Consider the following 27,766-nt stretch of genomic DNA (forward strand, 5'->3'; position numbering starts at 1 on the left):
CCACTCGAATACAACGAAGTTTCATTTAGACTCCATGACGAGGCCTCAATAAGGAATTTCACAGCAGACCTAGAGACTGTTGACTGGCCTACAGAATTCTCCAATGCCAATGGTATTGACGATTGGACACACATTTTTCTTAACAAAATACTTAGACTATACAACAAACATTGTCCCATAAAAACGAAACAGATCACGAATAAACGGCTCGGTTGCCCATGGCTAACCAGCAGCATTCTGAAATCCATTGACAAGAAACACCAATATGAAAAGCAATATAGACAGGGCTTAATACACAAAGATATTCTTAAACAATATTCAACAGTTCTCACCAAATTAATAAAGAAAGCCAAACAACTGTATTACTCCAGCAGATTCACTGACACAAGAGGAGATATAAAAAAGACCTGGAAAACACTTTCCCAGATTCTGGGGACCCACAAACTGAAAAAAACCAAGAATATTGTTCTAACTAAACCTCATGAAACACCACTGCATACCACTGATACAGCTAACAAGATAAACGACTTCTTCTCAAACATAGGATCTATTCTCACCAGTAAAATCCCACGTACCAATGCCCATTCCGGGGACTACCTAGATGGGAATTTCCCAAATTCCTTCTATCTTGTACCAACTGAGCCCACGGAAGTCACCGCGATCATGAAGTCACTTAAAAATAACTCAGGGAATCTGTCTCACGTCCCACCATTATTGTACAAGCGAGCGGCCCATGTCCTTTCGCATGCTATTACATTACTTTTTAACAAGTCACTAGAAACTAGCACTTTCCCGAAACTACTCAAGACAGCAAGGGTTACAACAATACATAAAGGTGGTGACCCTACAGACGTAAACAACTATAGGCCAATATCAAACTTACCATTGCTATCCAAAATCTTCGAGAAACTCGTGCACAGGAGACTATATTCATTTATAACGTCATGAAACATACTCAACCCCTTCCAATTTGGATTCAGGAAAAATAAAAGCACTAATGATGCAATTATAAAAATGCTAGATCTGCTTTACACAGCATTGGAAAATAAGGAATATCCGCTAGGAATTTTTATTTGACCTAAGAAAAGCGTTTGACACAGTAGACCACGGCATCCTACTCCACAAACTTGACCACTTTGGTATAAGAGGCCATGCGCTTGCATATTTTAAACCCTACCTTTCTAATAGGTATCAGTACGTCACCATTAAAGACACAGCCTCATCAATATGGCCACTTGATACTGGAGTTCCACAGGGAAGTGTCCTTGGACCCCTGCTCTTCCTCATTTACATCAATGATCTTCCAAATATATCCCAACACCTGAAACCCATTCTCTTTGCTGATGACACGACTTATGTCATCTCCCACCCTAATCTTGCCACCCTCAACACCACTGTTAACAAGGAGCTGCTCAAAATATCGACTTGGATGACAGCCAATAAACTTACACTTAACACTGGCAAAACCTACTATATTATGTTTGGTAGCAGAGCAGGTGTTGCGCAACTTAACATTAAGATCGACAACACTCTAATTGCCAGACATAATGAAGGTAAATTCCTTGGCCTATACCTCGGCAACAACCTAAATTTCAGCCCCCATATCCAGCACATAACAAAAAAAGTATCCAAAACGGTGGGGATCCTCTCCAAGATACGATACTAAGTGCCGCAAACTGCCCTTCTCACACTATACCATTCACTTACATATCCATACCTCACCTATGCTATCTGTGCTTGGGGTTCAACTGCAGCAACACACCTAAAGCCAATAATAACCCAACAAAAAGCCGCAGTAAGAATAATCACTAAATCCTATCCCTGGCAACACCCCCCCCCACTCTTCATAGATCTACACTTACTCCCTGTTCAGAACATCCACACTTACTACTGTGCAATCTATATTTACAGGACCTTAAATTTCAATATTAACCTTGACCTAACATGCTTTCTTGATAGTTGTGAGGGGATCCACAGGCATAACACCAGACACAAACATCTCTATGACATTCCCCGTGTTCAACTGAACCTTTACAAAAATTCAATGTACAGTGGAACCTCTACTTGCGAGCGTGTCCACGTGCGAGTTTTTCCAAATATGAGCAGTCGATGGGTTGATTTTTTGCTTCCATATGCGAGCAAAATTTCCACAAGCGAGCAGACCTCAAGGCAGGTTCCTTGACACTGGTGAGGAGCTCTTGCTCTTGATCTCGGGAATTATACCTCATTTGTTTGTTGGACTATCTTATTGAAACTTGGGCAATGTATGATGGAAAGATGCTTCTTAATGTGCACCAAAAATGAAAGAAATCTAAGCATAAATAATGGAGTTCACTTCTCAGCAATTACCCACCCCTTAGTGGTAATTTCGAATGGTTTTTATGGTTGTATTCTTGTATTTTTGGTCTCATTTGATAGAATGGAAGATAAATTACAGAAATAGATATGATTTTGATTGCTTTCACGACAAAAAGTACCTTGAAATAGAGCTCAACCTAGGAGAAATGGTCCATTGCTTGGCTGTTTCAGTGTAAACAAATGACGTCACTGTCCATTCCAATATGCAATTGTGAATGGGTTAACATATTTATACAATTATTGCAATAAGGAATAACAGTAAATTTTATATTTTTTGTGTGAATAAAAATTACAAATAATTTATATCCTACCCCGCCTTCCTTCCACTACAGACTGATACACTCTTGAAGTCATTCTGTTTCGCTCCATTCTCTCTACATGTCCGAACCACCTCAACAACCCTTCCTCAGCCCTCTGGACAACAGTTTTGGTAATCCCGCACCTCTTCCTAACTTCCAAACTACGAATTCTCTGCATTATATTCACACCACACATTGCCCTCAGACATGACATCTCCACTGCCTCCAGCCTTCTCCTCGCTGCAACATTCATCACCCACGCTTCACACCCATATAAGAGCGTTGGTAAAACTATACTCTCATACATTCCCCTCTTTGCCTCCAAGGACAAAGTTCTTTGTCTCCACAGACTCCTAAGTGCACCACTCACTCTTTTTCCCTCATCAATTCTATGATTCACCTCATCTTTCATAGACCCATCCGCTGACACGTCCACTCCCAAATATCTGAATACGTTCACCTCCTCCATACTCTCTCCCTCCAATCTGATATTCAATCTTTCATCACAACAATAATAATCATAATAATAATAATAATAATGATAATAATAATAATAATAATAATAACAATAATAATAATAATAATAATAATAGTAATAATAATAATATTATTAATAATAATAATACTAGTGCCAAAGGAGAGCAGATGATAAAGTGGGAGAGGCACTGTCAAGAAATTTTAATGAAAATAAGAAAAAATTTTGGAGTGAGTTAAACAAGTTAAGAAAGCCAAGGGAAAGTATGGATTTGTCAGTTAAAAACAGAGTAGGGGAGTTAGTAGATGGGGAGATGGAGGTATTAGGCAGATGGCGAGAATATTTTGAGGAACTTTTAAATGTTAAGGAAGAAAGAGAGGCAGTAATTTCATGCACTGGTCAGGGAGGTATACCATCTTTTAGGAGTGAAGAAGAGCAGAATGTAAGTGTGGGGGAGGTACCTGAGGCATTACGTAGAATGAAAGGGGGTAAAGCAGCTGGAACTGATGGGATCATGACAGAAATGTTAAAAGCAGGGGAGGATATAGTGTTGAAGTGGTTGGTACTTTTGTTTAATAAATGTATGAAAGAGGGGAAGGTACCTAGGGATTGGCAGAGAGCATGTATAGTCCCTTTATATAAAGGGAAAGGGGACAAAAGAGATTGTAAAAATTATAGAGGAAGAGTTTTATGAGTATACCAGGAAAAGTGTACGGTAGGGTTATAAATGAAAGAATTAAAGGTAAGACAGAATGTAGGATTGTGGGTGAGCAAGGAGGTTTCAGAGTGGGTAGGGGATATGTAGATCAAGTGTTTACATTGAAGCATATATGTGAGCAGTAGTATTTAGATAAAGGTAGGGAAGTTTTTATTGCATTTATGGATTTAGAAAAGGCATATGATAGAGTGGATAGAAGAGCAATGTGGCAGATGTTGCAAGTATATGGAATAGGTGGTAAGTTATTAAATGCTGTAAAGAGTTTTTATGAGGATAGTGAGGCTCAGGTTAGGGTGTGTAGAAGGGAGGGAAACTACTTCCCAGTAAAAGTAGGTCTTAGACAGAGATGTGTAATGTCACCATGGTTGTTTAATATATTTATAGATGGGGTTGTAAAGGAAGTAAATGCTAGGGTGTTCGGGAGAGGGGTGGGATTAAATTTTGGGGAATCATATTCAAAATGGGAATTGACACAGTTACTTTTTGCTGATGATACTGTGCTTATGGGAGATTCTAAAGAAAAATTTCAAAGGTTAGTGGATGAGTTTGGGAATGTGTGTAAAGGTAGAAAGTTGAAAGTGAACATAGAAAAGAGTAAGGTAATGAGGGTATCATATGATTTAGATAAAGAAAAATTGGATATCAAATTGGGGAGGAGGAGTATGGAAGAAGTGAATGTTTTCAGATACTTGGGAGTTGACGTGTCGGCGGATGGATTTATGAAGGATGAGGTTAATCATAGAATTGAAGAGGGAAAAAAGGTGAGTGGTGCGTTGAGGTATATGAGCAGGGTAATATTTAGTGAAGGGATTCAGGGAAACCGGTTATTTTCATATAGTCGGACTTGAGTCCTGGAAATGGGAAGTACAATGCCTGCACTTTAAAGGAGGGGTTTGGGATATTGGCAGTTTGGAGGGATATGTTGTGTATCTTTATATGTGTATGCTTCTAGACTGTTGTATTCTGAGCACCTCTGCAAAAACAGTGATAATGTGTGAGTGTGGTGAAAGTGTTGAATGATGATGAAAGTATTTTCTTTTTGGGGATTTTCTTTCTTTTTTGGGTCACCCTGCCTCGGTGGGAGACGGCTGACTTGTTGAAAAAAAAAAAAAATAAAATAAAATAACATTTTTACTTACCTTTATTGAAGATTGGTGATGGCATCTGGAAGATAGGGAGGAGGAGAGAGGGAGTTGGGGTTAGTGTTTGGAAGGAGAATCCCCCTCCATGAGGACTTCTGGGGTTACTTCCCTTCTCTGTCTTTTAATGCCACTAGGACCAGCTTGAGAGTCACTGGACCCCTGTCTCACAAAATAACTGTCCACAGTCCTCTGTTTCTGGCTCCTCTTTAACATTTCCCTAAAATGGGACATGATTCTGTCACTGAACTTGTTGCAAAGATGGCTTGTTTCAGCTTGCTCAGGGTGGTACTTCTGCACAAATATTTGGACATCATTCCACTTGGCACAAATCTCCTTAATCTTTGAAGAAGGCACCTCATCCACTCCCTATATTAACACTTTTTGCAACTTCACCTTCCTTGATTTGTTCTTTCTTTGACAGGAAAGAACCGATGGTCGACTTGCTTTTCCCATACATCCTGGCAAGCTCAACAAGTCTCACACCACTCTCATACTTCTGTATTATTTCCTTCTTCACATCTATGGTGTTTCTCACTTTCTTTACCACAGGGGTACCACTAGCAAGTTTCTTTGGGCCCATGGCAGCTTATTTCACAGTCCCACAAGCACTAAACACAACGAAATAATCGTAAAATGCGTGAATGAGAGAGCAGGTTAGTGTTCACTCAAGCATAAACAAAGCTAGACTGCTCACAGCGCCTGCGCGGGGATGCGGACAGGGTGGGCGGCAGACAGGACCTGTACCCAGCGTTCCGAAAATAGGGGCAGGTTCAATAATAGGGACACAGTTTGTCCGAAAAAATGGTCCTATTTTCGAAACGTTCGATATGTGATACGTTTGATTTTTGAGGTTCCACTGTACGTATAATAATAATAATAATAATAATAATAATAATAATAGTATAATACAATAATAATAATAATAATATAATATGTATAATAATAATACATATATAATAATAATAATGTACTATATATAATAATTATAATAATAAATGGCTTCAAAAGGCCGTCACTAGATGGCAGTGTTTACCACAACAAAGAGGGAGCGGTTGTGGCCGACTCCACCTGTTACATAATGATATATTTTATTCATTCTAGAGTATATATCGTGTTTCTATGTTATTTATATTGTCTGTTATGTCATATTGGATGAACTGTGATATATAAATAAGCCATATAGATGATATTAGCGAAATTATTCATGAAGAATTTTGCCCAGTGTCCAGACAAACTCTCGTCCACCGCCGACGCCGCCATACCACTACATGAATGACATATTTTATTCATTCTAGAGTATATATCTTTTTTCTATGTTATTCATATTGTTTGTTATGTCATACTAGATGAACTGTGATAGATAAATAAGCTGTATAGATGATATTAGCGAAATTATTCATGAAGAATTTTGCCCAGTGTCCAGACAAACTCTCGTCCACCGTCGACACCGCCCATACCACTACATGAATGACATATTTTATTCATTTCAGAGTATATATCAGGTTTCTATGTTATTTATATTGTTTATTATGTCATATTAGATGGAGTGAGATAGATAAATAAGCCGTAGAGTTGATATTACCGAAATTATTGAAGTACAGAATTCCACTGGAATGGATTAATTGCATTTCAATTAATTTAAATGAGGAAAATTGATTCTGCAAACGAGCAAATCCAGTTGCAAGCAAGGTCATGGAACGGATTAAACTCACAAGTAGAGGTTTCACTGTATTTCAAAGGACCTAAAATCTGGAACACCCTACCTGAAAACTCTAGAACTGCAGACACATTCATCACTTTCAAAACTACAGTTAGAAAACATCTTATCTCCTTGATACACCCCGAGAACTAACTACATGATAACCACCTGGTGGTTCACAATTACACTCACTCACCCACTGACTATAAACCCAGAAATACTAATCTTAATCTTAAAATAATAAATCCTAACTAGTCATAAGTTTGCCTATGATACTCCAATATAGACACTTTGTATTGTGCCAAAACAAAAACATTCACATTGCTAAACTCACAAATTATGATGTAGTCACTTAGCCTTAATACCATAATCTGTAAGGATTTAATGTTAAGAATTAATCTAAGTCTGCCCAAAATGCCTAGCCATGCTAGGTGTCCTAGTGGTCCCCTCTGTAATTAGTATTTTATAACATGTAAACCACACAATACCCAAAACCTGTAAACCACACATTGTAACCCTTATAGAGAATAAACTTGAACTGAATTGAATTGAATCAAGGATGTTCGTGGTTGTTAAGTGCCACACAGTTCTCAGTCACTGCTGTTGTTACTGCTGGCATCAAAGCTAATTGTGGTTCTTACAGTGCCACATAACTCTCAGTCACTTCTGTTGCCATGACATTTACTACCACAATAATTTCATAAAGCGACCTGATACTGAATTCATGTCAGTAAATGCTGTGACACACCAGCTACACACAGTAGGAACCACATTCACATTAAATCCAGTTCCCTCTCATTTTAACCCTGACTATGGTAATAGAGGGAAGCAAGAGGATATATCAACCTTGATGGAGCATCTGTTAATATGAATATAAAAATTATCTTCATAGCCTCACATTCCAGCCTGAATGATGTAGATATAAAAAAAAAAAAATTTGTGCTGACTGCTAGGCAGGAAACAATTAATTTAGTTACATCTGTTAAGAATATCTGCAACTCATGTGATGGTTTATATTCTTTCTTTCAACACAATGGCCATATCCCGTCGCCCAAAAAGAAAAACGAAAGTTTCTCTTTTTAAATTTAGTAATTTATACAAGAGAAGGGGTTACTAGCCCCTTGCCCTCGGCACTTTAGTCGCCTCTTACAACACGCATGGCATACGGAGGAAGAATTCTGTTCCACTTTCCCTTGGAGATAAGAGGAAATAAACAAGAACAAGAACTAGAAAGAATGTAGTGAAAAACACAGAGAGGTGTGTATATATATATGCTTGTACATGTATGTGTAGTGTGACCTAAGTGTAAGTAGAAGTAGTAAGACGTACCTGAAATCTTGCATGTTTATGAGACAGAAAAAAGGACACCAGCAGTCCTACCATCATGTAAAACAATTACAGGCTTTCGTTTTACACTCACTTGGCAGGATGGTACTACCTCCCTGGGTGGTTGCTGTCTACCAACCTACTACCTACTTATGCAGAAATATTAAACAGTAATATACAACACCTTCTTAATTTAGACCAGCTGGTGTCTGCTCTAATATATGTCTTATCAGTATTTTTCTTGTATTTCGTAATATACATTATTCTCTCTTTTTTAATACATTTCACAAACCTTTTTTTTTTTTTTGACAAGTTCTAAGTTTATCATCCCATACAACACATTGTTGTCATAAAGTGGGATTCAACAACAAATTTTTCCCTCATTAACCCTTTGGGGGACGACAGGTCCTCTCAGAGACTTGTTCTTAGGGTCGGCCAAATTTAAAAAAAAAAAAAAAAATTCTTATGAAAAGATTGAGAATCTTTTCCCGATCATAATGACACCAAAAGTATGAAATTTGATGGAAAACTTATGAAATTATGCTCTCACGAAGTTAGTGGTCGCAATGATGTTTAAGCATCGGCGATTTTGCCCATTTTGAGCCCTATTTTTGGCCAATTCCAGTGTACTAGTCGACAAAAATCATAACTATTTCGCTAAAACTCCATTTTTTTCTATCGAATGAGTACAAGAAACCAGCCATTTACTGATTTCAACTAACCAATAAAGTGGTCAGAATTTAGCAATTTTGCCAATTTCACACAAATTTCAAAAGATGCCAATTTCTGAATAGGGTCCAGAATAAACAAGAAAGATATTCCTGGCACTAAAATAACAAGTTCTCTGTTCGGTAGTCACATCCCCAGGCCCCTCTTATACTTCTTTGGCTTTCCACTTTGAATTTTTATTCTTACAAAAAAAAATAAGATTTACTGTTATGCAGACTACTGCATTAGTGTAGAAATTATATAAATAATATCAGCACACTTGTGAAAGAATATTAGACTCACCAGTTGATGTGTATTGGATGCTTGGCATGATTTGTTTACTTTTGAACTTCGGTAAAAATCAAACATTTCTGCTACTTTGAGCTCAATTTCAAGGTACTTTTCATTGCAAAATCAGTCAAAATCATCTCAATTCCTGTAAAATGTCTTCCATTCTATAAAATGAAACCAAGAAAACTAGAATACAACAATAAATACCATACGAAAATACAGTGAAAAGTCGTTGTTTTAATCCAAAAACACGGTTGAAGTTTTTTTTTCTCATTACGCACTGTGTGCTGCAGGATTTTTTTATACTGTGCACACTGACCACATAGACCCATTCTTACATATGTAGGCCTACCAGCTTTCTCTCACTAGATCTCAGGGCGCTAGAATTTAGGCGTACTAGTACGTCAAAAACCCTGGGTCGTAAGACGTACTAGTACAGTGGACCCCCGCATAACGATATTAATCCGTTCATGAGAGCTCATTGTTATGCGAAATTATCGTTATGCGAATGAATTTTCCCCATAAGAAATAATGGAAATCAAATTAATCCTTGCAAGACACCCAAAAGTATGAAAAAAAATTTTACCACATGAAATATACATTTTCCTACACACAAAGAGAAGGATACATGCAAAATATATATTGTACATGTACTACTCTACTAAATGAAGAATAAATGACACTTACCATTATTGAAGATGCAGCAATGACTGATGAGACACTGTGTCCTGGGAGTGCCTTTTCCTCCTGAATACTGTAGGTCCTGTTTGGCATTTTCTTCCAGAACAGGCCTTATCACACTGTGTATGCCACTACGATTCTTAAATCTCTCAAACCAACCTTTGCTGGCTTTAAATTCACCAATAAGAGCACTAGTTCCAGGCGTTTTTCCCTGTTCACCTGGGTGTTAGTCGACTGGTGTGGGTTGCATCCTGGGAGACAAGATTAAGGACCCCAATGGAAATACGTAAGACAGTCTTCGATGACACTGACTTTTTTGGGTTATCCTGGGTGGCTAACCCTCTGGGGTTAATTGTTTCTTGGTATTCTCAATAAGCCACACCAACAACAGTGATACAGCAGCAACAGCAGCAGCTGACAGTGCTACAGCAGCAGCAGCAGCTGACAGTGCAGCAGCAGCAGACAGTGCTACAGCAGCAGCAGCAGCTGACAGTGCAGCAGCAGCAGCAGCTGACAGTGCAGCAGCAGCAGCAGCAGCAGACGATGCTACAGCAGCAGCAGACGGTACTACAGCAGCAGCAGCAGCAGACGGTACTACAGCAGCAGCAGCAGCTGACGGTGGTACAGCAGCAGCAGCAGCAGCTGAAGGTGCTACAGCAGCAGCAGCAGCTGACAGTGCTACAGCAGCAGCAGCAGCAGCTGACAGTGCAGCAGCAGCAGCAGCTGACAGTGCAGCAGCAGCAGCAGCAGCAGCAGCAGACGATGCTACAGCAGCAGCAGACGGTACTACAGCAGCAGCAGCAGCTGACGGTGCTACAGCAGCAGCAGCAGCTGACAGTGCTACAGCAGCAGCAGCATCAGCAGTTGACCATGGTACCACAGTACAGTGGACCCCCGCATACCGATTTTAATCCGTGCAAGAGGGCTCATTGGTATGCGAAATAATCGGTATGCGAATGAATTTTCCCCATAAGAAATAATGGAAATCAAATTAATCCGTGCAAGACATGAAATATACATTTTCCTACACACAAAGAGAAGGATACATGCACAATAGTAGAGTAGTACATGCACAATATATATTGTGCATGTACTACTCTGCGAGGGTCTTGGCAAGAGGCGTGGAGTTGATAAAGAATCACACACAAAAGTTGTCACAGCTGCTCTTTGCTGATGACACTCTGAAGAGAAGCTGCAGAGATTGGTGGATGAATTTGGTAGGGTGTTTAAATTACAGGAAAGAGAAGTTATGAGGATAACAAAAAGATTAGGTGATGAAAGATTGAATATCAGATTGGAGGGAGAGAGTATGGAGGAGGTGAACGTACAGATATTTGGGAGTGATGAGCGGATGGGTCTATGAAAGATGAGGTGAATCATAGAATTGATGAGGGAAAAAGAGTGAGTGGTGCACTTAGGAGTCTGTGGAGACAAAGAACTTTGCTTGGAGGCAAAGAGGGGAATGTATGAGAGTATAGTTTTACCAACGCTCTTATATGGGTGTGAAGCGTGGGTGATGAATGTTGCAGCGAGAAGGCTGCAGTGGAGACATGTAGTGTCAGAGAATTCGTAGTTTGGAAGTTTGCGGGATTACCACTGTTGTCCAGAGGGCTGAGGAAGGGTTGTTGAGGTGGTTCGGACATGTAGAGAGAATGGAGCGAAACAGAATGACTTCAAGAGTGTTCATCTGTAGTGGAAGGAACGGGGTAGGGGTCGGCCTGTGCGAGGGGCTTGGACTTCCAGCAGGCACTGAGCGATGAATGGAGACTAATACTTGACGTGCTGTTGGAGTGTGAGCAAAGTCATTTATGAAGGGATTCAGGGAAACCGGCAGGCCGGACTTGAGTCCTGGAGATGGGAAGTACAGTGCCTGCTGAAGGAGGGGTGTTAATGTTGCTTTAAAAACTGTAGTGTAAAGCACTGGCAAGACAGTGATGGAGCGAATGATGGTGAAACTAGTGGGAATCGGCCAGTGTGATAATAATAAAATAATAATGTACTACTCTACTAAATGAAGAATTTTCCCTGTTCACCTGGGTGTTAGTCGACTGGTGTGGGTTGCATCCTGGGAGACAAGATTAAGGACCCCAATGGAAATAAGTTAGACAGTCTTCGATGACACTGACTTTTTTGGGTTATCCTGGGTGGCAAATCCTCTGGGGTTAATTGTTTCTTGGTATTCTCAATAAGCCACACCAACAACGGTGCTACAGCAGCAGCAGCAGCAGCTGACAGTGCTACAGCAGCAGCAGACGATGCTACAGCAGCAGCAATGCTACAGCAGCAGCAGCAGCTGACAGTGCTACAGCAGCAGCAGACGATGGTACAGCAGCAGCAGACGATGCTACAGCAGCAGCAGCAGCAGCTGACAGTGCTACAGCAGCAGCAGGCGATGCTACAGCAGCAGCAGACGATGCTACAGCAGCAGCAGCAGCTGACAGTGCTACAGCAGCAGCAGACGATGCTACAGCAGCAGCAGACGATGCTACAGCAGCAGCAGACGATGCTACAGCAGCAGCAGACGGTGGTACAGCAGCAGCTGACGGTGCTACAGCAGCAGCAGCAGCTGACAGTGCACAGCAGCTGACGGTGGTACAGCAGCAGCAGCAGCTGTACCACCAATAGTAGCGATGGTTGATTGGGGTTTATTATACAACCTGGCCAGCTCGGAGACACGCACTCCACTTTCATACTTATCAATGATCTTTTTCTTCATCTCTATAGTAATTCTCGCCCTTATTGCTGTTGGGTTGGCACTAGAAGCTTTCTTGGGGCCCATGGTCACTTATTTTGCAGATAAAATCACCAAAAACACTGTAATAACACGAAATGTTCCGATTGTATGCTTGGATGTTACCGCGGAGGCTGGCTGGTAAACAATGCCACCAGCGGAACATGTGAGCGTGGCTCAGGCCACACATTGGACGCGTCTCGGACGAACAGCGGTGAGCGGGTTTTTGAGTGGTATGCAAAGCAAAATTTTTGCGATAAAAGCGAGCGGTATGTGGATTAAACGTTATGTGATGCCAACGGTATGCGGGGGTCCACTGTATTTCGATAATATTTCTCACCCTTTTTACCACAGGGTTGGCACTAGAAGCTTTCTTGGGGCCCATGGTCACTTATTTTGCAGATAAAATCACCAAAAACACTGTAATAATACAAAATGTTACGATTGTATGCTTGGATGTTACCGCGGAGGCTGGCTTGTAAACAATGCCACCGGCGGAACATGTGAGGCTGGCTCAGGCCGCACATTAGACGCGTCTTGGACGAATAGTGTTGAGCGGGTTTTTTAGCGGTATGCGAGGCAAAATCTTAGCGATAAAATGTATCGGTATGTGGATTTAACGTTATGTGATGCCAAAGGTATGCGGGGGTCCACTATATGTCCGAAACCCCCAAAGTGTTAAACTGGGTTGGTGATGAGATGAAATTTGTCACACCACCTCCTTCCCAAACAGGGGCAGGAATGACAGAATTTTGAAGGAGTGACTTACCAAGATGCATGCGCTTCCTTCCCTTGTGATGGGGTACCAGCACTGGCCGAACCTCTGTGAGGCTCGGGTCAATCAGTGTCTCCAGGCGATATGCCACAGGGTCAAATGGATGGAAGATATTGAAGACTCTCTTGCATGTGGGTAGTTGGAAATCAGGTCCTATGGTGTCTATACCTCGAACAGTAATGAACATTGCTGTGGAAATATTGCAATAATCTAATATTAATTAAAATTACAAATGTGTGTTTAACATATTTGCCATTTCCCATCAGGGGTGAATTACCAAATTATTGAAACACATTCACCATTATTCATTCAATAACTGTTTTGACAAGTGTATAAACATCACTATTCCACCAAATAAAATCATAAAAATGAACACAATCTCAACCTTGTCATTTTTCTACGGTTACAGGAAGAGCTAGATAGGCAACTGTCAGTCCACTAAGGTCATAAACTGATACCAGTCTCTATGATGACAATTAATAGCATGATTATCCAACTACATCGAGAGGTACAAAAATTATATAAGACAGATGAAGCTGGTAACCGATTTAATCACAACCCTTTAGCTTCGGATTCACTGAAAAATGTAGCCAGGCAAAGATGTAAAAGCTCTTTCTATCACAACATTAAGAGAAGCTATGATAATCCCAGGCATATGATAAGGTGGAGAGGGAAGCAATGTGGTAAATGATGCATTTGTTTAGAGTAGGTAATCAGTTACTGAAAGCAGTAAAGGTTTTTAATGTGGGTAGTGAGACTCAGTATAGAGTATATAGAAGAGAACGGGATTATTTTCCAGTAAAAGCAGGACTTAGACAGGGATATATGATGTCACTAAGGAGGTTTAACATATTTAATGATGAAATTTAAAAGAAGTGAACACTAGGGTGCTGGAGAGAGGTGTGGGATTAAAAGAGGATAGCTGTGATACAAATTTGGGAGTTGACTTGTCAGTGAATGGGCTTATGAAGGATGAGGTTAACCATAGAACTAATGAAGGAAAAAAGGTGAGTGGTGCATTGAGGTATCTGTGGAGGTATATATGGAGGCAAAGAAGGGAGTGTATGAAAGAACAGTGGTACCAACACTCTTATATGGGTGTGAAGCTTGGGTTGTAAATGCTGCAGCAAGGAGGTGGCTGGAGGCAGTGGAGATGTCCTGTCTAAGAGAAATGTGTGGTGTAAATATTATGCAGAGAATTTGGAGTGTGGAAATTAGGAGGAGGTGTGGAGTTACTAAAAGTATTAGTCAGAGGACTGAAGAGGGGTTGTTGAGGTGGTTTGGTCATTTACAGAGAATGGATCAAAGCAGAATGACATGGAGAGCATATAAATCTGTAAGGGTAGCAAGGAGGGATAGGGGTTGTCCTTGAAAAGGTTGGAGGGAAGGGGTAAAGGAGGTTTTGTGGGTGAGGGGCTTGGACTTCCAGTAAGTGTGTATGAACGTGTTAGATAGGAGTGAATGGAGACAAATGTTTTTTTGGGGCCTGACGAGCTGTTGGTGTGCATGCAGGGTAATATTTAGTAAAGGGATTTAGGGAAACCGGTTAGCCAGACTTGAGTCCTAGAAATAGGAAGCACAATGCCTGCACTTTATAGGAGGGGTTTGGGATACTGACAGTTTGGAGTGACTTCTAAATTGTCGCATCTGAGTGCCTCTGCAAAGACAGTGATTGTGTGCGAGTGAGGTGAAAGTGTTGAATGATGATGAAAGTATTTTCTTTCTTTTTGGGTCACCTTGCCTTGGTGGGAGACGGCCGATTTGTTGAAATAAAAAAATTGTGATACAAAGTACTTTTGGGAGATTCTGAAGAAAGTTGCAAAGATTGGTGGAGGAATTTATGATACATAAAAAAAGGAAATTAAAAGTGAACTCTCAAAAGAACATGATGATGGAGGCAATAAAAAAATCTATGTGAAAGAATAAAAAGGCACAATACCGTGACTGGAACAATACACAAATAACTTGAACATAGAAAAAAGAAACTTAAGACATTTTGGTCCTACCTGGACCATTAACTAGCAACTAGACTGAAACATCTTCATAAATTTCAGTCTCCTGCATGAGAGTTATTTGTGAAATGTTCCAGTAATGGAATTGTGCCTTTCAATTCTTCACGATTTGGAGGTTACCAAAAGTATAATTCAGTGGGCTGACGAGGGGTTATAAATGTGGTTTGGGTATTTAGAGATGCTGGAGCAAATTAGGATGACTAAGAGGGTACATAAAACTGGAGTGCAAGGTACGAAGGATAGGGGTTAACCCAGGCTATGTTGGAAAGGGATTCAAGAAGATTTTGAGTGCTAGTGGCTAACATCCAACAGGTTAGATCAGAATGAGCGAACGTAAGTGAATTTTATGACAATGTTCTGTGGGAATGCGAGGAAGATAACATTTATGAAGGGATTCAGAAAAACCAGCTAGCTGGACTGAAGTCCTGGATGTGGAAAGTACAGTGCCTGCCTTCTGAAGGTTAAGGTTCAGAGGGTCATCTACATGGTGATGATGGTGAATGAGTTTCATTTTTTGTGTGCGTGCGTGTACTCGCCTAGTTGTACTCACCTAGTTGAGGTTGCGGGGGTCGAGTCCGAGCTCCTGGCCCCGCCTCTTCACTGATCGCTACTAGGTCACTCTCCCTGAGCCGTGAGCTTTATCATACCTCTGCTTAAAGCTATGTATGGATCCTGCCTCCACTACATCGCTTCCCAAACTATTCCACTTACTGACTACTCTGTGGCTGAAGAAATACTTCCTAACATACCTGCGATTCATCTGTGTCTTCAACTTCCAACTGTGTCCCCTTGTTACTGTGTCCAATCTCTGGAACATCCTGTCTTTGTCCACCTTGTCAATTCCTCTCAGTATTTTGTATGTCGTTATCATGTCCCCCCTATCTCTCCTGTCCTCCAGTGTCGTCAGGTTGATTTCCCTTAACCTCTCCTCGTAGGACATACCTCTTAGCTCTGGGACTAGTCTTGTTGCAAACCTTTGCACTTTCTCTAGTTTCTGTACGTGCTTGGCTATGTGTGGCTTCCAGACTTGTGCCACATATTCCAATATGGGCCTAACGTACACAGAGTACAGAGTCCTGAATGATTCCTTATTGAGATGTCGGAATGTGTTCTGATTTTTGCTAGGTACCCACATGCTGCAGCAGTTATTTGGTTGATGTGCACTTCAGGAGATGTGCCTGGTGTTATACTCACCCCAAGATCTTTTTCCTCGAGTGAGGTTTGTAGTCTCTGGCCCCCTAGACTGTACTCCGTCTGCGGTCTTCTTTGCCCTTCCCCAATCTTCATGACTTTGCACTTGGTGGGATTGAACTCCAGGAGCCAATTGCTGGACCAGGTCTGCAGCCTGTCCAGATCCCTTTGTAGTTCTGCCTGGTCTTCGATCGAGTGAATTCTTCTCATCAACTTCACGTCATCTGCAAACAGGGACACCTCAGAGTCTATTCCTTCCGTCATGTCGTTCACAAATACCAGAAACAGCACTGGTCCTATGACTGACCCCTGCGGGACCCCGCTGGTCACAGGTGCCCACTCTGACACCTCGCCACGTACCATGACTCGCTGCTGTCTTCCTGACAAGTATTCCCTGATCCATTGTAGTGCCTTCCCTGTTATCCCTGCTTGGTCCTCCAGTTTTTGCACCAATCTCTTGTGTGGAACTGTGTCAAACGCCTTCTTGCAGTCCAAGAAAATGCAATCCACCCACCCCTCTCTCTCTTGTCTTACTGCTGTCACCATGTCATAGAACTCCAGTAGGTTTGTGACACAGGATTTCCCATCCCTGAAACCATGTTGGCTGCTGTTGATGAGATCATTCCTTTCTAGGTGTTCCACCACTCTTCTCCTGATAATCTTCTCCATGATTTTGCATACTATACATGTCAGTGACACTGGTCTGTAGTTTAATGCTTCATGTCTGTCTCCTTTTTTAAAGATTGGGACTACATTTGCTGTCTTCCATGCCTCAGGCAATCTCCCTGTTTCGATAGATGTATTGAATATTGTTGTTAGGGGTACACATAGCGCCTCTGCTCCCTCTCTCAATACCCATGGGGAGATGTTATCTGGCCCCATTGCCTTTGAGGCATCTAGCTCACTCAGAAGCCTCTTCACTTCTTCCTCGGTTGTGTGCACTGTGTCCAGCACTTGGTGGTGTGCCTCACCTCTCCGTCTTTCTGGAGTCCCTTCTGTCTCCTCTGTGAACACTTCTTTGAATCTCTTGTTGAGTTCTTCACATACTTCACGGTCATTTCTTGTTGTCTCTCCTCCTTCCTTCCTTAGCCTGATTACCTGGTCCTTGACTGTTGTTTTCCTCCTGATGTGGCTGTACAACAGTTTCGGGTCAGATTTGGCTTTCGCTGCTATGTCATTTTCATATTGTCTTTGGGCCTCCCTTCTTATCTGTGCATATTCGTTTCTGGCTCTACGACTGTTCTCCTTATTCTCCTGGGTCCTTTGCCTTCTATATTTCTTCCATTCCCTAGTACACGTGGTTTTTGCCTCCCTGCACCTTTGGGTAAACCATGGGCTCATCCTGGCTTTTTCATTATTCCTGTTACCCTTGGGTACAAACCTCTCCTCAGCCTCCTTGCATTTTGTTGCTACATATTCCATCATCTCATTAACTGGCTTCCCTGCCAGTTCTCTGTCCCACTGAACCCCGTTCAGGTAGTTCCTCATTCCTGTGTAGTCCCCTTTCTTGTAGTTTGGCTTCATTCGTCCTGGCCTTCCTGCTTCTCCCTCCACTTGTAGCTCTACTGTGTATTCGAAGCTTAAAACCACATGGTCACTGGCCCCAAGGTGTCTTTCATATGTGATGTCCTCGATATCTGCACTACTCAAGGTGAATACTAAGTCCAGCCTTGCTGGTTCATCCTCTCCTCTCTCTCTTGTAGTGTCCCTTACGTGTTGGCACATGAAGTTTTCCAGTACCACCTCCATCATCTTAGCCCTCCATGTATCTTGGCCCCCATGTGGGTCCAAGTTCTCCCAATCGATCTCCTTGTGGTTAAAGTCACCCATGATCAGGAGCTTTGCCCTGCATGCATGAGCTCTTCTGGCCACTCTAGCCAGTGTGTCAACCATCGCTCTATTGCTCTCGTCGTACTCTTGCCTTGGCCTCCTGCTGTTCTGTGGTGGGTTATACATCACTGCTATTACCACCTTGGGACCTCCAGAGTGAAGCGTTCCCACTATGTAATCACTTTCTTCTCCGCTGTCTCCTCTCTCCAGCTCATCGAAATTCCAGCGATTTTTGATCAGCAACGCCACTCCTCCACCCCCCCTGTTCCCTCTGTCTTTCCTCAGGATTTGGTATCCCGTTGGAAAGATGGCATCTGTTATCATACCTGTAAGCTTGGTTTCTGTGAGAGCTATGATGTCCGGTGATGCTTCTTTGACTCTTTCATGCCACTCCTCCCACTTATTTGTTATTCCATCAGCGTTTGTGTACCATACCTTCAGTTTCCTTTCCAACACTGTGGTTTGGGGGGCCTGTGAGGGTGTGAGACCTGGTGGCATACTGTGGGATTCTATAGCTCAGTGTGTGCGTATGTGTGTGTGTGTGTATGTGTGTGTATGTGTGTGTGTATGTGTGTGTGTGTGTGTGTGTGTATGTGTGTGTGTATGTGTGTGTGCATGTGTGTGTGTGTGTGTGTGTGTGTGTGTGTGTGTGTGTGTGTGTGTGTGTATGTGTATGTGTGTGTGTGTGTGTGTGTGTGTGTGTGTGTGTGTGTGTGTGTGTGTGTGTGTGTGTGTGTGTGTGTGTGTATGTGTGTGTGTGTGTATGTGTACTCACTTATTTGTACTCACCTATTTGTGGTTGCAGGGGTCGAGTCCTAGCTCCTGGCCCCGCCTCTTCACCGGTTGCTACTAGGCCCTCTCTCTCCCCGCTCCATGAGCTTTATCAAACCTCGTCTTAAAACTGTGTATGGTTCCTGCCTCCACTACGTCATTTTCTAGGCTATTCCACTGCCTTACAACTCTATGACTGAAGAAATACTTCCTACTACCTCTCTGACTCATTTGTGTCTTCAACTTCCAATTGTGGCCTCTTGTTTCTGTGTCCCCTCCCTGGAACATCCTGTCCTTGTCCACCTTGTCTATTCCACGCAGTATTTTACATGTCGTTATCATGTCTCCCCTGACCCTCCTGTCCTCCAGTGTCGTCAGGCCGATTTCCCTTAATCTTTCTTCATAGGACATTCCCCTTAGCTCTGGAACTAACCTTGTTGCAAACCTTTGTACTTTCTCTAGTTTCTTGACGTGCTTTATCAAGTGCGGGTTCCAAACAGGTGCTGCATACTCCAGTATGGGCCTGACATACACGGTGTACAGTGTCTTGAATGATTCCTTACTAAGGTATCGGAATGCTGTTCTCAGGTTTGCCAGGCGCCCATATGCTGCAGCAGTTATCTGATTGATGTGTGCTTCCGGAGACATGCTCGGTGTTATACTCACCCCAAGATCTTTCTCCTTGAGTGAGGTTTGCAGTCTTTGGCCACCTAGCCTATACTCTGTCTGTGGTCTTCTGTGCCCTTCCCCTATCTTCATGACTTTGCATTTGGCAGGATTAAATTCGAGAAGCCATTTGCTGGACCAGGTGTCCAGTCTGTCCAGGTCTCTTTGAAGTCCTGCCTGGTCCTCATCAGATTTAATTCTCCTCATTAACTTCACATCATCTGCAAACAGGGACACTTCTGAGTCTAACCCTTCCGTCATGTCGTTCACATATACCAAAAATAGCACTGGTCCTAGGACCGACCCCTGTGGGACCCCGCTCGTCACAGGTGCCCACTGTGATACATCATTACGTACCATGACTCGTTGTTGCCTCCCTGTCAGGTATTCTCTGATCCATTGCAGTGCCCTTCCTGTTATATGCGCCTGATGCTCTAGCTTCTGCACTAATCTCTTGTGAGGAACTGTGTCAAAGGCCTTCTTGCAGTCCAAGAAGATGCAATCAACCCACCCCTCTCTCTCTTGTCTTACTTCTGTTATTTTATCATAAAACTCCAGAAGGTTTGTGACACAGGATTTGCCTTCCGTGAATCCGTGCTGGTTGGCATTTATACTCCTGTTCCGTTCCAGGTGCTCCACCACTCTCCTCCTGATAATCTTCTCCATAATTTTGCATACTATACACGTCAATGACACAGGTCTATAGTTTAGTGCCTCTTTTCTGTCTCCTTTTTTGAAAATGGGAACTACATTTGCCGTCTTCCATACCTCAGGTAGTTGACCAGTTTCCAGGGATGTGTTGAAGATTGTGGTAAGTGGTACGCACAACATATCTGCTCCCTCTCTAAGGACCCACGGAGAGATGTTGTCCGGTCCCATTGCCTTTGAGGTATCGATGTCCCTTAGCAGTTTCTTCACCTCCTCCTCATCTGTATGTATGTCGTCCAACACTTGTTGGTGTATTCCTTGTTGGTGTCCCCATCTGGTCTGTCCCCCCAGAGTCCTTCCTGTCTCTACTGTAAATACTTCCTTAAATCTCGTGTTGAGCTCCTCACATACCTCTTGATCGTTTCTTGTGAGTTCTCCACCTTCTTTCCTCAGCCTTATCACCTGGTCCTTGACTGTTGTCTTCCTCCTAATGTGGCTATACAGCAGTTTCAGGTCAGATTTGACTTTCGATGCTATGTCGTTTTCATACTGTCGCTGGGCCTCCCTCCTTATCTGCGCATACTCGTCTCTGGCTCTTCTACTAATCTCCTTGTTTTCCTGGGTCCTATGCCTCCTGTACCTTTTCCATTCTCTGTTGCACTTAGTTTTTGCCTCCCTACACCTTCGGGTAAACCAAGGACTCGTTTTGGTCTTCCTATTATTTCTGTTTCCCTTGGGAACAAAACTTTCCTCTGCCTCCTTGCACTTTGTTGCCACATATTCCATCATCTCGTTTACTGATTTTCCTACCATTTCTCTGTCTCACTGAACCTCCTGCAGGAAGTTTCTCATACCTGTGTAGTCCCCCCTTTTATAGTTTGGCCTGTCCCCTTCAGTTCCTGTTACCTTCTCCACTTGTAACTCTACTATATAGTCAAAACTCAGAACCACATGATCGCTAGCTCCGAGGGGCCTCTCGTAAGTGATGTCCTCAATGTCTGAACTGCTCAGGGTGAACACAAGATCCAGTCTTGCTGGCTCATCCTCCCCTCTCTCTCTGGTTGTGTCCCTGACATGTTGATGCATGAGGTTTTCAAGTACCACATCCATCATCTTGGCTCTCCATGTTTCGGGACCCCCATGTGGCTCCAGGTTTTCCCAGTCGATCTCCCTGTGGTTGAAATCGCCCATTACCAGTAACTTTGCTCTGCTCGAGTGAGCTCTTCTTGCCACCTCAGCCAGTGTGTCCACCATCACCCTGTTGTTTTCTTCGTACTCCTCTCTTGGCCTCCTGCAGTTCTGTGGTGGGTTATACATCACTCCAATGACTACTTTATGTTCTCCGGACTGAATTGTACCTACAATGTAGTCTCTTTCTCCAATCATGTCCATGCCTTCCATTTCCTCAAATCCCCATTGGTGTTTTATGAGCAGTGCAACCCCTCCTCCCCCTCTACTCCTTCTATCTTTCCTCAGGATCTGATATCCTGTTGGGAAGATTGTGTCTGTTATTGTCTCAGCGAGTTTTGTTTCTGTGACTGCTATGATGTCTGGGGATTTTTCACTGATTCTTTCATTCCACTCCTCATGTTTATTCGTTATTCCATCCGCGTTTGTGTACCAAACCTTTAGTTTCTTTTCTATCATTGTGGTCATGCAAGTATATTGGGGTTGGGGGAGCGAGAGCCTTGGTGGGGGCCTATATGGGGCTGTGGTGTAGGTGGGGTTTGTGTTGATGGGGGTGGGGTCAGAATGCCCATAAGGGACAGCTGTTGGGGTGAGGTTTGTGATATGGGGGTTGGTGGCAGAGGGAACAGTGAGTGGGTTGTAGTATAGGTTGCTCAGTTGCGTTGGGAATGTCGCGGGTGGAGTCTTTTGGTGGGAGATTCTGTGGGGTGTGTTTGCCCTTCCTCCTGTGTCTGGGTCCTGCTCATTTTCACTGCTTCTCGTTCCTCCTTGCATCTCTGTACCCTCTCTTTCAGTGTAGTCCTTTCTTCTTGTGTTCTGTCGCGGTCGAGGTATACTCTCTGGTACCCCTCTTTGTCCCTCAGTCTTGCTTTCTCTTGCAGAATCCTGGTTCGAACTGATTCTTCCTTGAAAGTTACTCTGACAGGCCGTATCCTTCCACTCGCAAACCACCCAATTCTCTGAAAATTTGTCACCTGTGTGTGTGTGTGTGTGTGTGTGTGTGTGTGTGTGTGTGTGTGTGTGTGTGTGTGTGTGTGTGTGTGTGTGTGTATGTGTGTGTGTGTGTGTGTATGTGTGTGTGTGTGAGTGTGTGTGTGTGCGTGTGTGTGTGTGTGTGTTTTGTGTGTGTGTGTGTGTGTGTGTTTTGTGTGTGTGTGTGCGCGCGCACGTGCATGCCCCAACTTCTAAGTATTCATACTGCTAATAGATACCGGTAGATGCCAGTAATTCTAAGCTTACCAATACTTGTAACACTTATCGATTCTACTTCTAAAATTCAGAAAGTAGCTAGGTTGTAAAATTTAGCTTGTCTCAGCTTAAGTGTCTGACGTTATCCCTTACTACCGCTTTACTCCTTGCACTCTCGTCTATGCTATTTCTACTCTAATTCTGGTAATGGCTTGCAGGAGTGAGTGACCAGTATCTAACAGTGATGCAGGACCAGACTCAACCTTGCAAAATGCAACCTCAACAGGTGAGCAATACTTGCTCACCTGTGTGTGTACTCACCTAATTCACCTAATTGTGGTTGCAGGGGTCGAGACTCAGCTCCTGGCCCCGCCTCTTCACTGATCGCTACTGGATCCTCTCTCTCTCTGCTTCCTGAGCTTTGTCATACCTCTTCTTAAAACTATGTATGGTTCCTGCCTCCACTACTTCACTTGCTAGGCTATTCCACTTGCTGACAACTCTATGACTGAAGAAATACTTCCTAACGTCCCTGTGACTCGTCTGAGTCTTCAGCTTCCAGTTGTGACCCCTTGTCCCTGTGTCCCCTCACTGGAACATCCTATCTCTGTCCACCTTGTCTATTCCCCGCAGTATCTTGTATGTCGTTATCATGTCTCCCCTGACCCTTCTGTCCTCCAGTGTCGTCAGTCCGATTTCCCTTAACCTTTCCTCGTACGACATTCCCTTGAGCTCTGGGACTAGCCTTGTTGCAAACTTTTGTACTTTCTCTAACTTCTTGACGTGCTTGACCAGGTGTGGGTTCCAGACTGGTGCTGCATACTCCAGAATGGGCCTAACATACACAGTGTACAGTGTCTTGAATGATTCCTTATCAAGGTATCGGAACGCTATTCTCAGGTTTGCCAGGCGCCCGTATGCTGCAGCGGTTATTTGGTTGATGTGTGCCTCCGGTGATGTGCTCGGTGTTATGGTCACCCCAAGGTCTTTCTCCCTGAGTGAGGTCTGTAGTCTTTGTCCACCTAGCCTATACTCTGTCTGCGGTCTTCTTTGCCCCTCCCCAATCTTCATGACTTTGCATTTGGCTGGATTGAATTCGAGAAGCCAGTTACTGGACCACATGTCCAGCCTCTCCAGGTCTCTTTGCAGTCCTGCCTCATCCTCGTCCGATTTAATTCTTCTCATCAACTTCACGTCATCTGCGAACAGGGACACTTCAGAGTCTATTCCTTCCATCATGTCGTTCACATATATCAAAAATAGCACTGGTCCTAGAACTGACCCCTGTGGGACCCCGCTCGTAACAGGCGCCCACTGTGATACCTCTTCACGTACTATGACTCGTTGCTGCCTCCCTGTCAGGTATTCCCTTATCCATTGCAGTGCCCTTCCTTTTACGTGTGCCTGATCCTCCAGCTTCTGCACTAATCTCTTGTGGGGAACTGTGTCAAAGGCCTTCCTGCAGTCTAGGAAAACGCAATCTACCCAACCCTCTCTCTCTCGTGTCTTACTTCTTTTACCTTGTCATAAAACTCCAGGAGGTTTGTGATACAAGATTTGCCTTCCATGAACCCATGCTGGTTTTCATTTATAATCTTGTTCCTTTCCAGGTGTTCGACCACTCTCCTCCTGATAATCTTCTCCATGACTTTGCACACAATACATGTCAGAGACACAGGTCTGTAGTTTAGTGCCTCGTTTCTGTTTCCTTTCTTAAATATGGGGACTACATTAGCTGTCTTCCATTTCTCAGGTAGTTGCCCAGTTTCAAGGGATGTGTTGAAGATTGTGGTTAGAGGCACACACAGCATCTCTGCTCCTTCTCTAAGGACCCATGGGGAGATGCTGTCCGGTCCCATCGCCTTTGAGGTGTCAAGGTCACTTAAGAGCTTCTTTACCTCCTCCTCAGTTGTTCGTATGTCATCCAACACTTGTTGGTATATTCCCTCCCTGTGTGTGTGTGTGTGTGTGTGTGTGTGTGTGTGTGTGTGTGTGTGTGTGTGTGTGTGTGTGTGTGTGTGTGTGTGTGTGTGTATATGTGTGTGTATATGTGTGTGATGTGTGTGTGTGTGTGTGTGTGTGTGTGTGTGTGTGTGTGTGTGTGTGTGTGTGTGTGTGTGTGTGTGTGTGTGTGTGTGTGTGTGTGTGTGTGTGTGTGTGTGTGTGTGTGTGTGTCACCCTTTTTTTCAGTGGGAGATAGCTGAAGTAAACAAAATATTAAGCTAAGAATACACAACAGAGGGGCTTCCACACAATGGGACCTATTAAAGTCTGGCTTTGTGATGACTCTGTGCATTGGCCCTAACTTATCAAAGGATAAAGAGGAACATAATAATAGGAAATGCAGAGCTACACTAACATCACCACTCAAGCACGCTTCATCATCAATCAGGCATTGCTCCGTCCACTACCAGTCAAACACAACTAAACCAACTAAACTTATTTTTTCTTACCCACTGTACATTTGGAGGAACATAGGTCCCTGGACCAAAACATATTAAAAAAAGTGCTAAAGTATTTACATTGTGTGTTTTCCCACTTGGAGAGCACAATTAGTGTAGAAACTCAAGTTTTTACACAAGACTTAGACATGAGCTACAGCATACCAATTGGTGATCCCATAAGGAACAAGGCTTCTGGTTTGAAGCTGATTTGTGGATATACAATGGATGGCTGGCCTGTTCCTGCTGCTCCCATAAGGTAGTCCACTGGTGAAGTGATTGAATCACCACGATCCTTCCGGCAATCATCGTGATCATCCTGAGGCATATAAAACAATCACTGAGTTTTTATGTAAATCTTCTTCCTTTCAACACACTTGCCATATCCCACCAAGGTGGGGCAGCCATTTAGTAATATATATACAGGAGAAGGGGTTACTAACCCTTTGCTCCTGGCATTTTAGTCACCTCTCATGACACGCATGGCATATGGAGGAAGAATTCTGTTCCAGTTCCCCATGGAGATCTTCTTTCTTCTTTCAACAAACCGGCCGTATCCCACCGAGGCAGGGTGAGCCAAAAAGAAAAACAAAAGCTTCTCTTTTTAAATTTAGTAATTTATACAGGAGAAAGGGCTACTAGCCCCTTGCTCCCGGCATTTTAGTTGCCTCTTACAACACGCATGGCTTACGGAGGAAGAATTCTGTTCCACTTCCCCATGGTGATAAGAGGAAATAAACAAGAACAAGAACTAGAAAGAAAATAGCAGAAAACCCAGAGGGGTGTGTATATATATGCTTGTACATGTATGTGTAGTGTGACCTAAGTGTAAGTAGAAGTAGCAAGACGTACCTGAAATCTTCCATGTTTATGAGACAGAAAAAAGGACACTAGCAATCCTACCATCATGTAAAACAATTACAGGCTTTTGCTTCACACTCACTTGGCAGGATGGTAGTGAGTATAAAACGAAAGCCTGTAACTGTTTTACATGATGGTAGAATTGCTGGTGTCTTTTTTCTGTCTCAAACATGCAAGATTTCAGGTACGTCTTGCTACTTCCACTTCACTTGGGTCGGGTCACACTACACATGCATGTACAAGCATATACACACCTCTCTGGGTTTTCTTCTATTTTCTTACTAGTTCTTGTTCTTGTTTATTTCCTCTTATCTCCCTGGGAAAGTGGAACAGAATTCTTCCTCTATAAGCCATGTGTGTCGTAAGAGATGACTAAAATGCCAGGAGCAAGGGGTTAGTACTCCTTCTCCTGTATACATTGCTAATATTAAAAAGAGGAACTTCAGTGGAAAGTGGCCGATTTGTTGAAAGAAGAAAAAATTTAAAAAAAGCTTACAGTAGAGAGAAACCTCCAAGTTCACAAGAGAGCAGAGCAAGCCTTTTTTAAGACTATTATTACTCAAGAACAACCTGATAAAACCATACAATAGAGTAAACACATACTATCAAATATATTCCAGTTGGTGAGGTGTAGTGCTATTGAGTACAAGATGTCACAAGGTCAAGGTACAGGCAGTGTAGTAGTATAGAGTACAGGATGTCAAAAGGTCAAGGTACAGGCAGTGTAGTAGTGTAGAGTACAGGATGTCAAAAGGTCAAGGTACAGGCAGTGTAGTAGAGTACAGGATGCCACAAGGTCAAGGTACAGGCAGTGTAGTAGTGTAGAGTACAGGATGCCACAAGGTCAAGGTACAGACAGTGTAGTAGTGTAGAGAACAGGATGTCACAAGGTCAAGGTACAGGCAGTGTAGTGGTGTAGAGTACAGGATGTCACAAGGTCAAGGTACAGGCAGTGTAGTGGTGTAGAGTACAGGTTGCCACAAGGTCAAGGTACATGCAGTGTAGTAGTGTAGAGTACAGGATGTCACCCAGTCAGGCCACATGTTAATTTTATTTTTCTATTCTTGCACCAATTAAACAAATAGTGACCTCTAGAATAACTAATTCACTACAGATCAACACTATAAATATTACTCAGTCAACTATGTAAACAATATCTTCAGCATCAACAATGTTAGAGACTTCAGTACACACCACAAATACATCAATGTCAAATACTTCAGTAGACACCACAATGACATCAATGTACAACAATGTACAATGTCCAACGTACAATGTCAAGGTTGGGAACCAAGTCAATCATAGTACTAGAGGGAGAGAGAGCACAACTTTGTAGTACCCACAGTCATTGGCCAGGCTTCAAACACCTTTTATTGTACAGCAATAAAGGAATGGAACAGACTGCCCGCACATGTCAAAGCCAGTCATAGCATGAACCAGTTCAAGAAGAGTGCCAAAAGGTGTCTGATGAACGTAGCTACAGAAAGGGAGGGGAATGATTTCCTATTTTTTAGCTAACATACGTGATAATTTTACCTTATTCCTAGTAATGACCCTTGTATTGTAGATAGTCTTAATGGCCCTCGTGTAGTAGATAGTCTTTTTAGTATGATAATAAGATGTTATCTTCATTATAGAATAATAAGAAATATTATAACCTTTATATTATAATAATAGGGTAAAAGGACCCCAATGGAAATAATTCACTCTGTCTGACTTTTTTGGGTTATCCCAGGTTCTCTACACATATGCTGCTATGTATGATAA

General features: G+C 42.8%; 1 protein-coding gene across 11 annotated transcripts in view; it reads right to left on the bottom strand.

Annotated features, from left to right (window-relative positions):
- LOC128690789 (phospholipase DDHD2) overlaps positions 1-27,766 on the bottom strand; it is a 247,367-nt gene that overhangs the window by 34,449 nt on the left and 185,152 nt on the right. For all 11 annotated transcript variants that reach the window (XM_070088148.1, XM_070088146.1, XM_070088144.1 and 8 more), the window contains 2 exons: positions 25,304-25,457; positions 13,198-13,392 (listed from right to left, as the gene is read on the bottom strand). In XM_070088148.1, the coding sequence (XP_069944249.1) occupies positions 13,198-13,392; positions 25,304-25,457 (349 nt within the window). The remainder of the gene's footprint in view (positions 1-13,197; positions 13,393-25,303; positions 25,458-27,766) is intronic.

The sequence above is a fragment of the Cherax quadricarinatus genome, chromosome 24, assembly GCF_038502225.1.
Source record: "Cherax quadricarinatus isolate ZL_2023a chromosome 24, ASM3850222v1, whole genome shotgun sequence".
Taxonomy (NCBI): Eukaryota; Metazoa; Arthropoda; class Malacostraca; order Decapoda; family Parastacidae; genus Cherax; species Cherax quadricarinatus.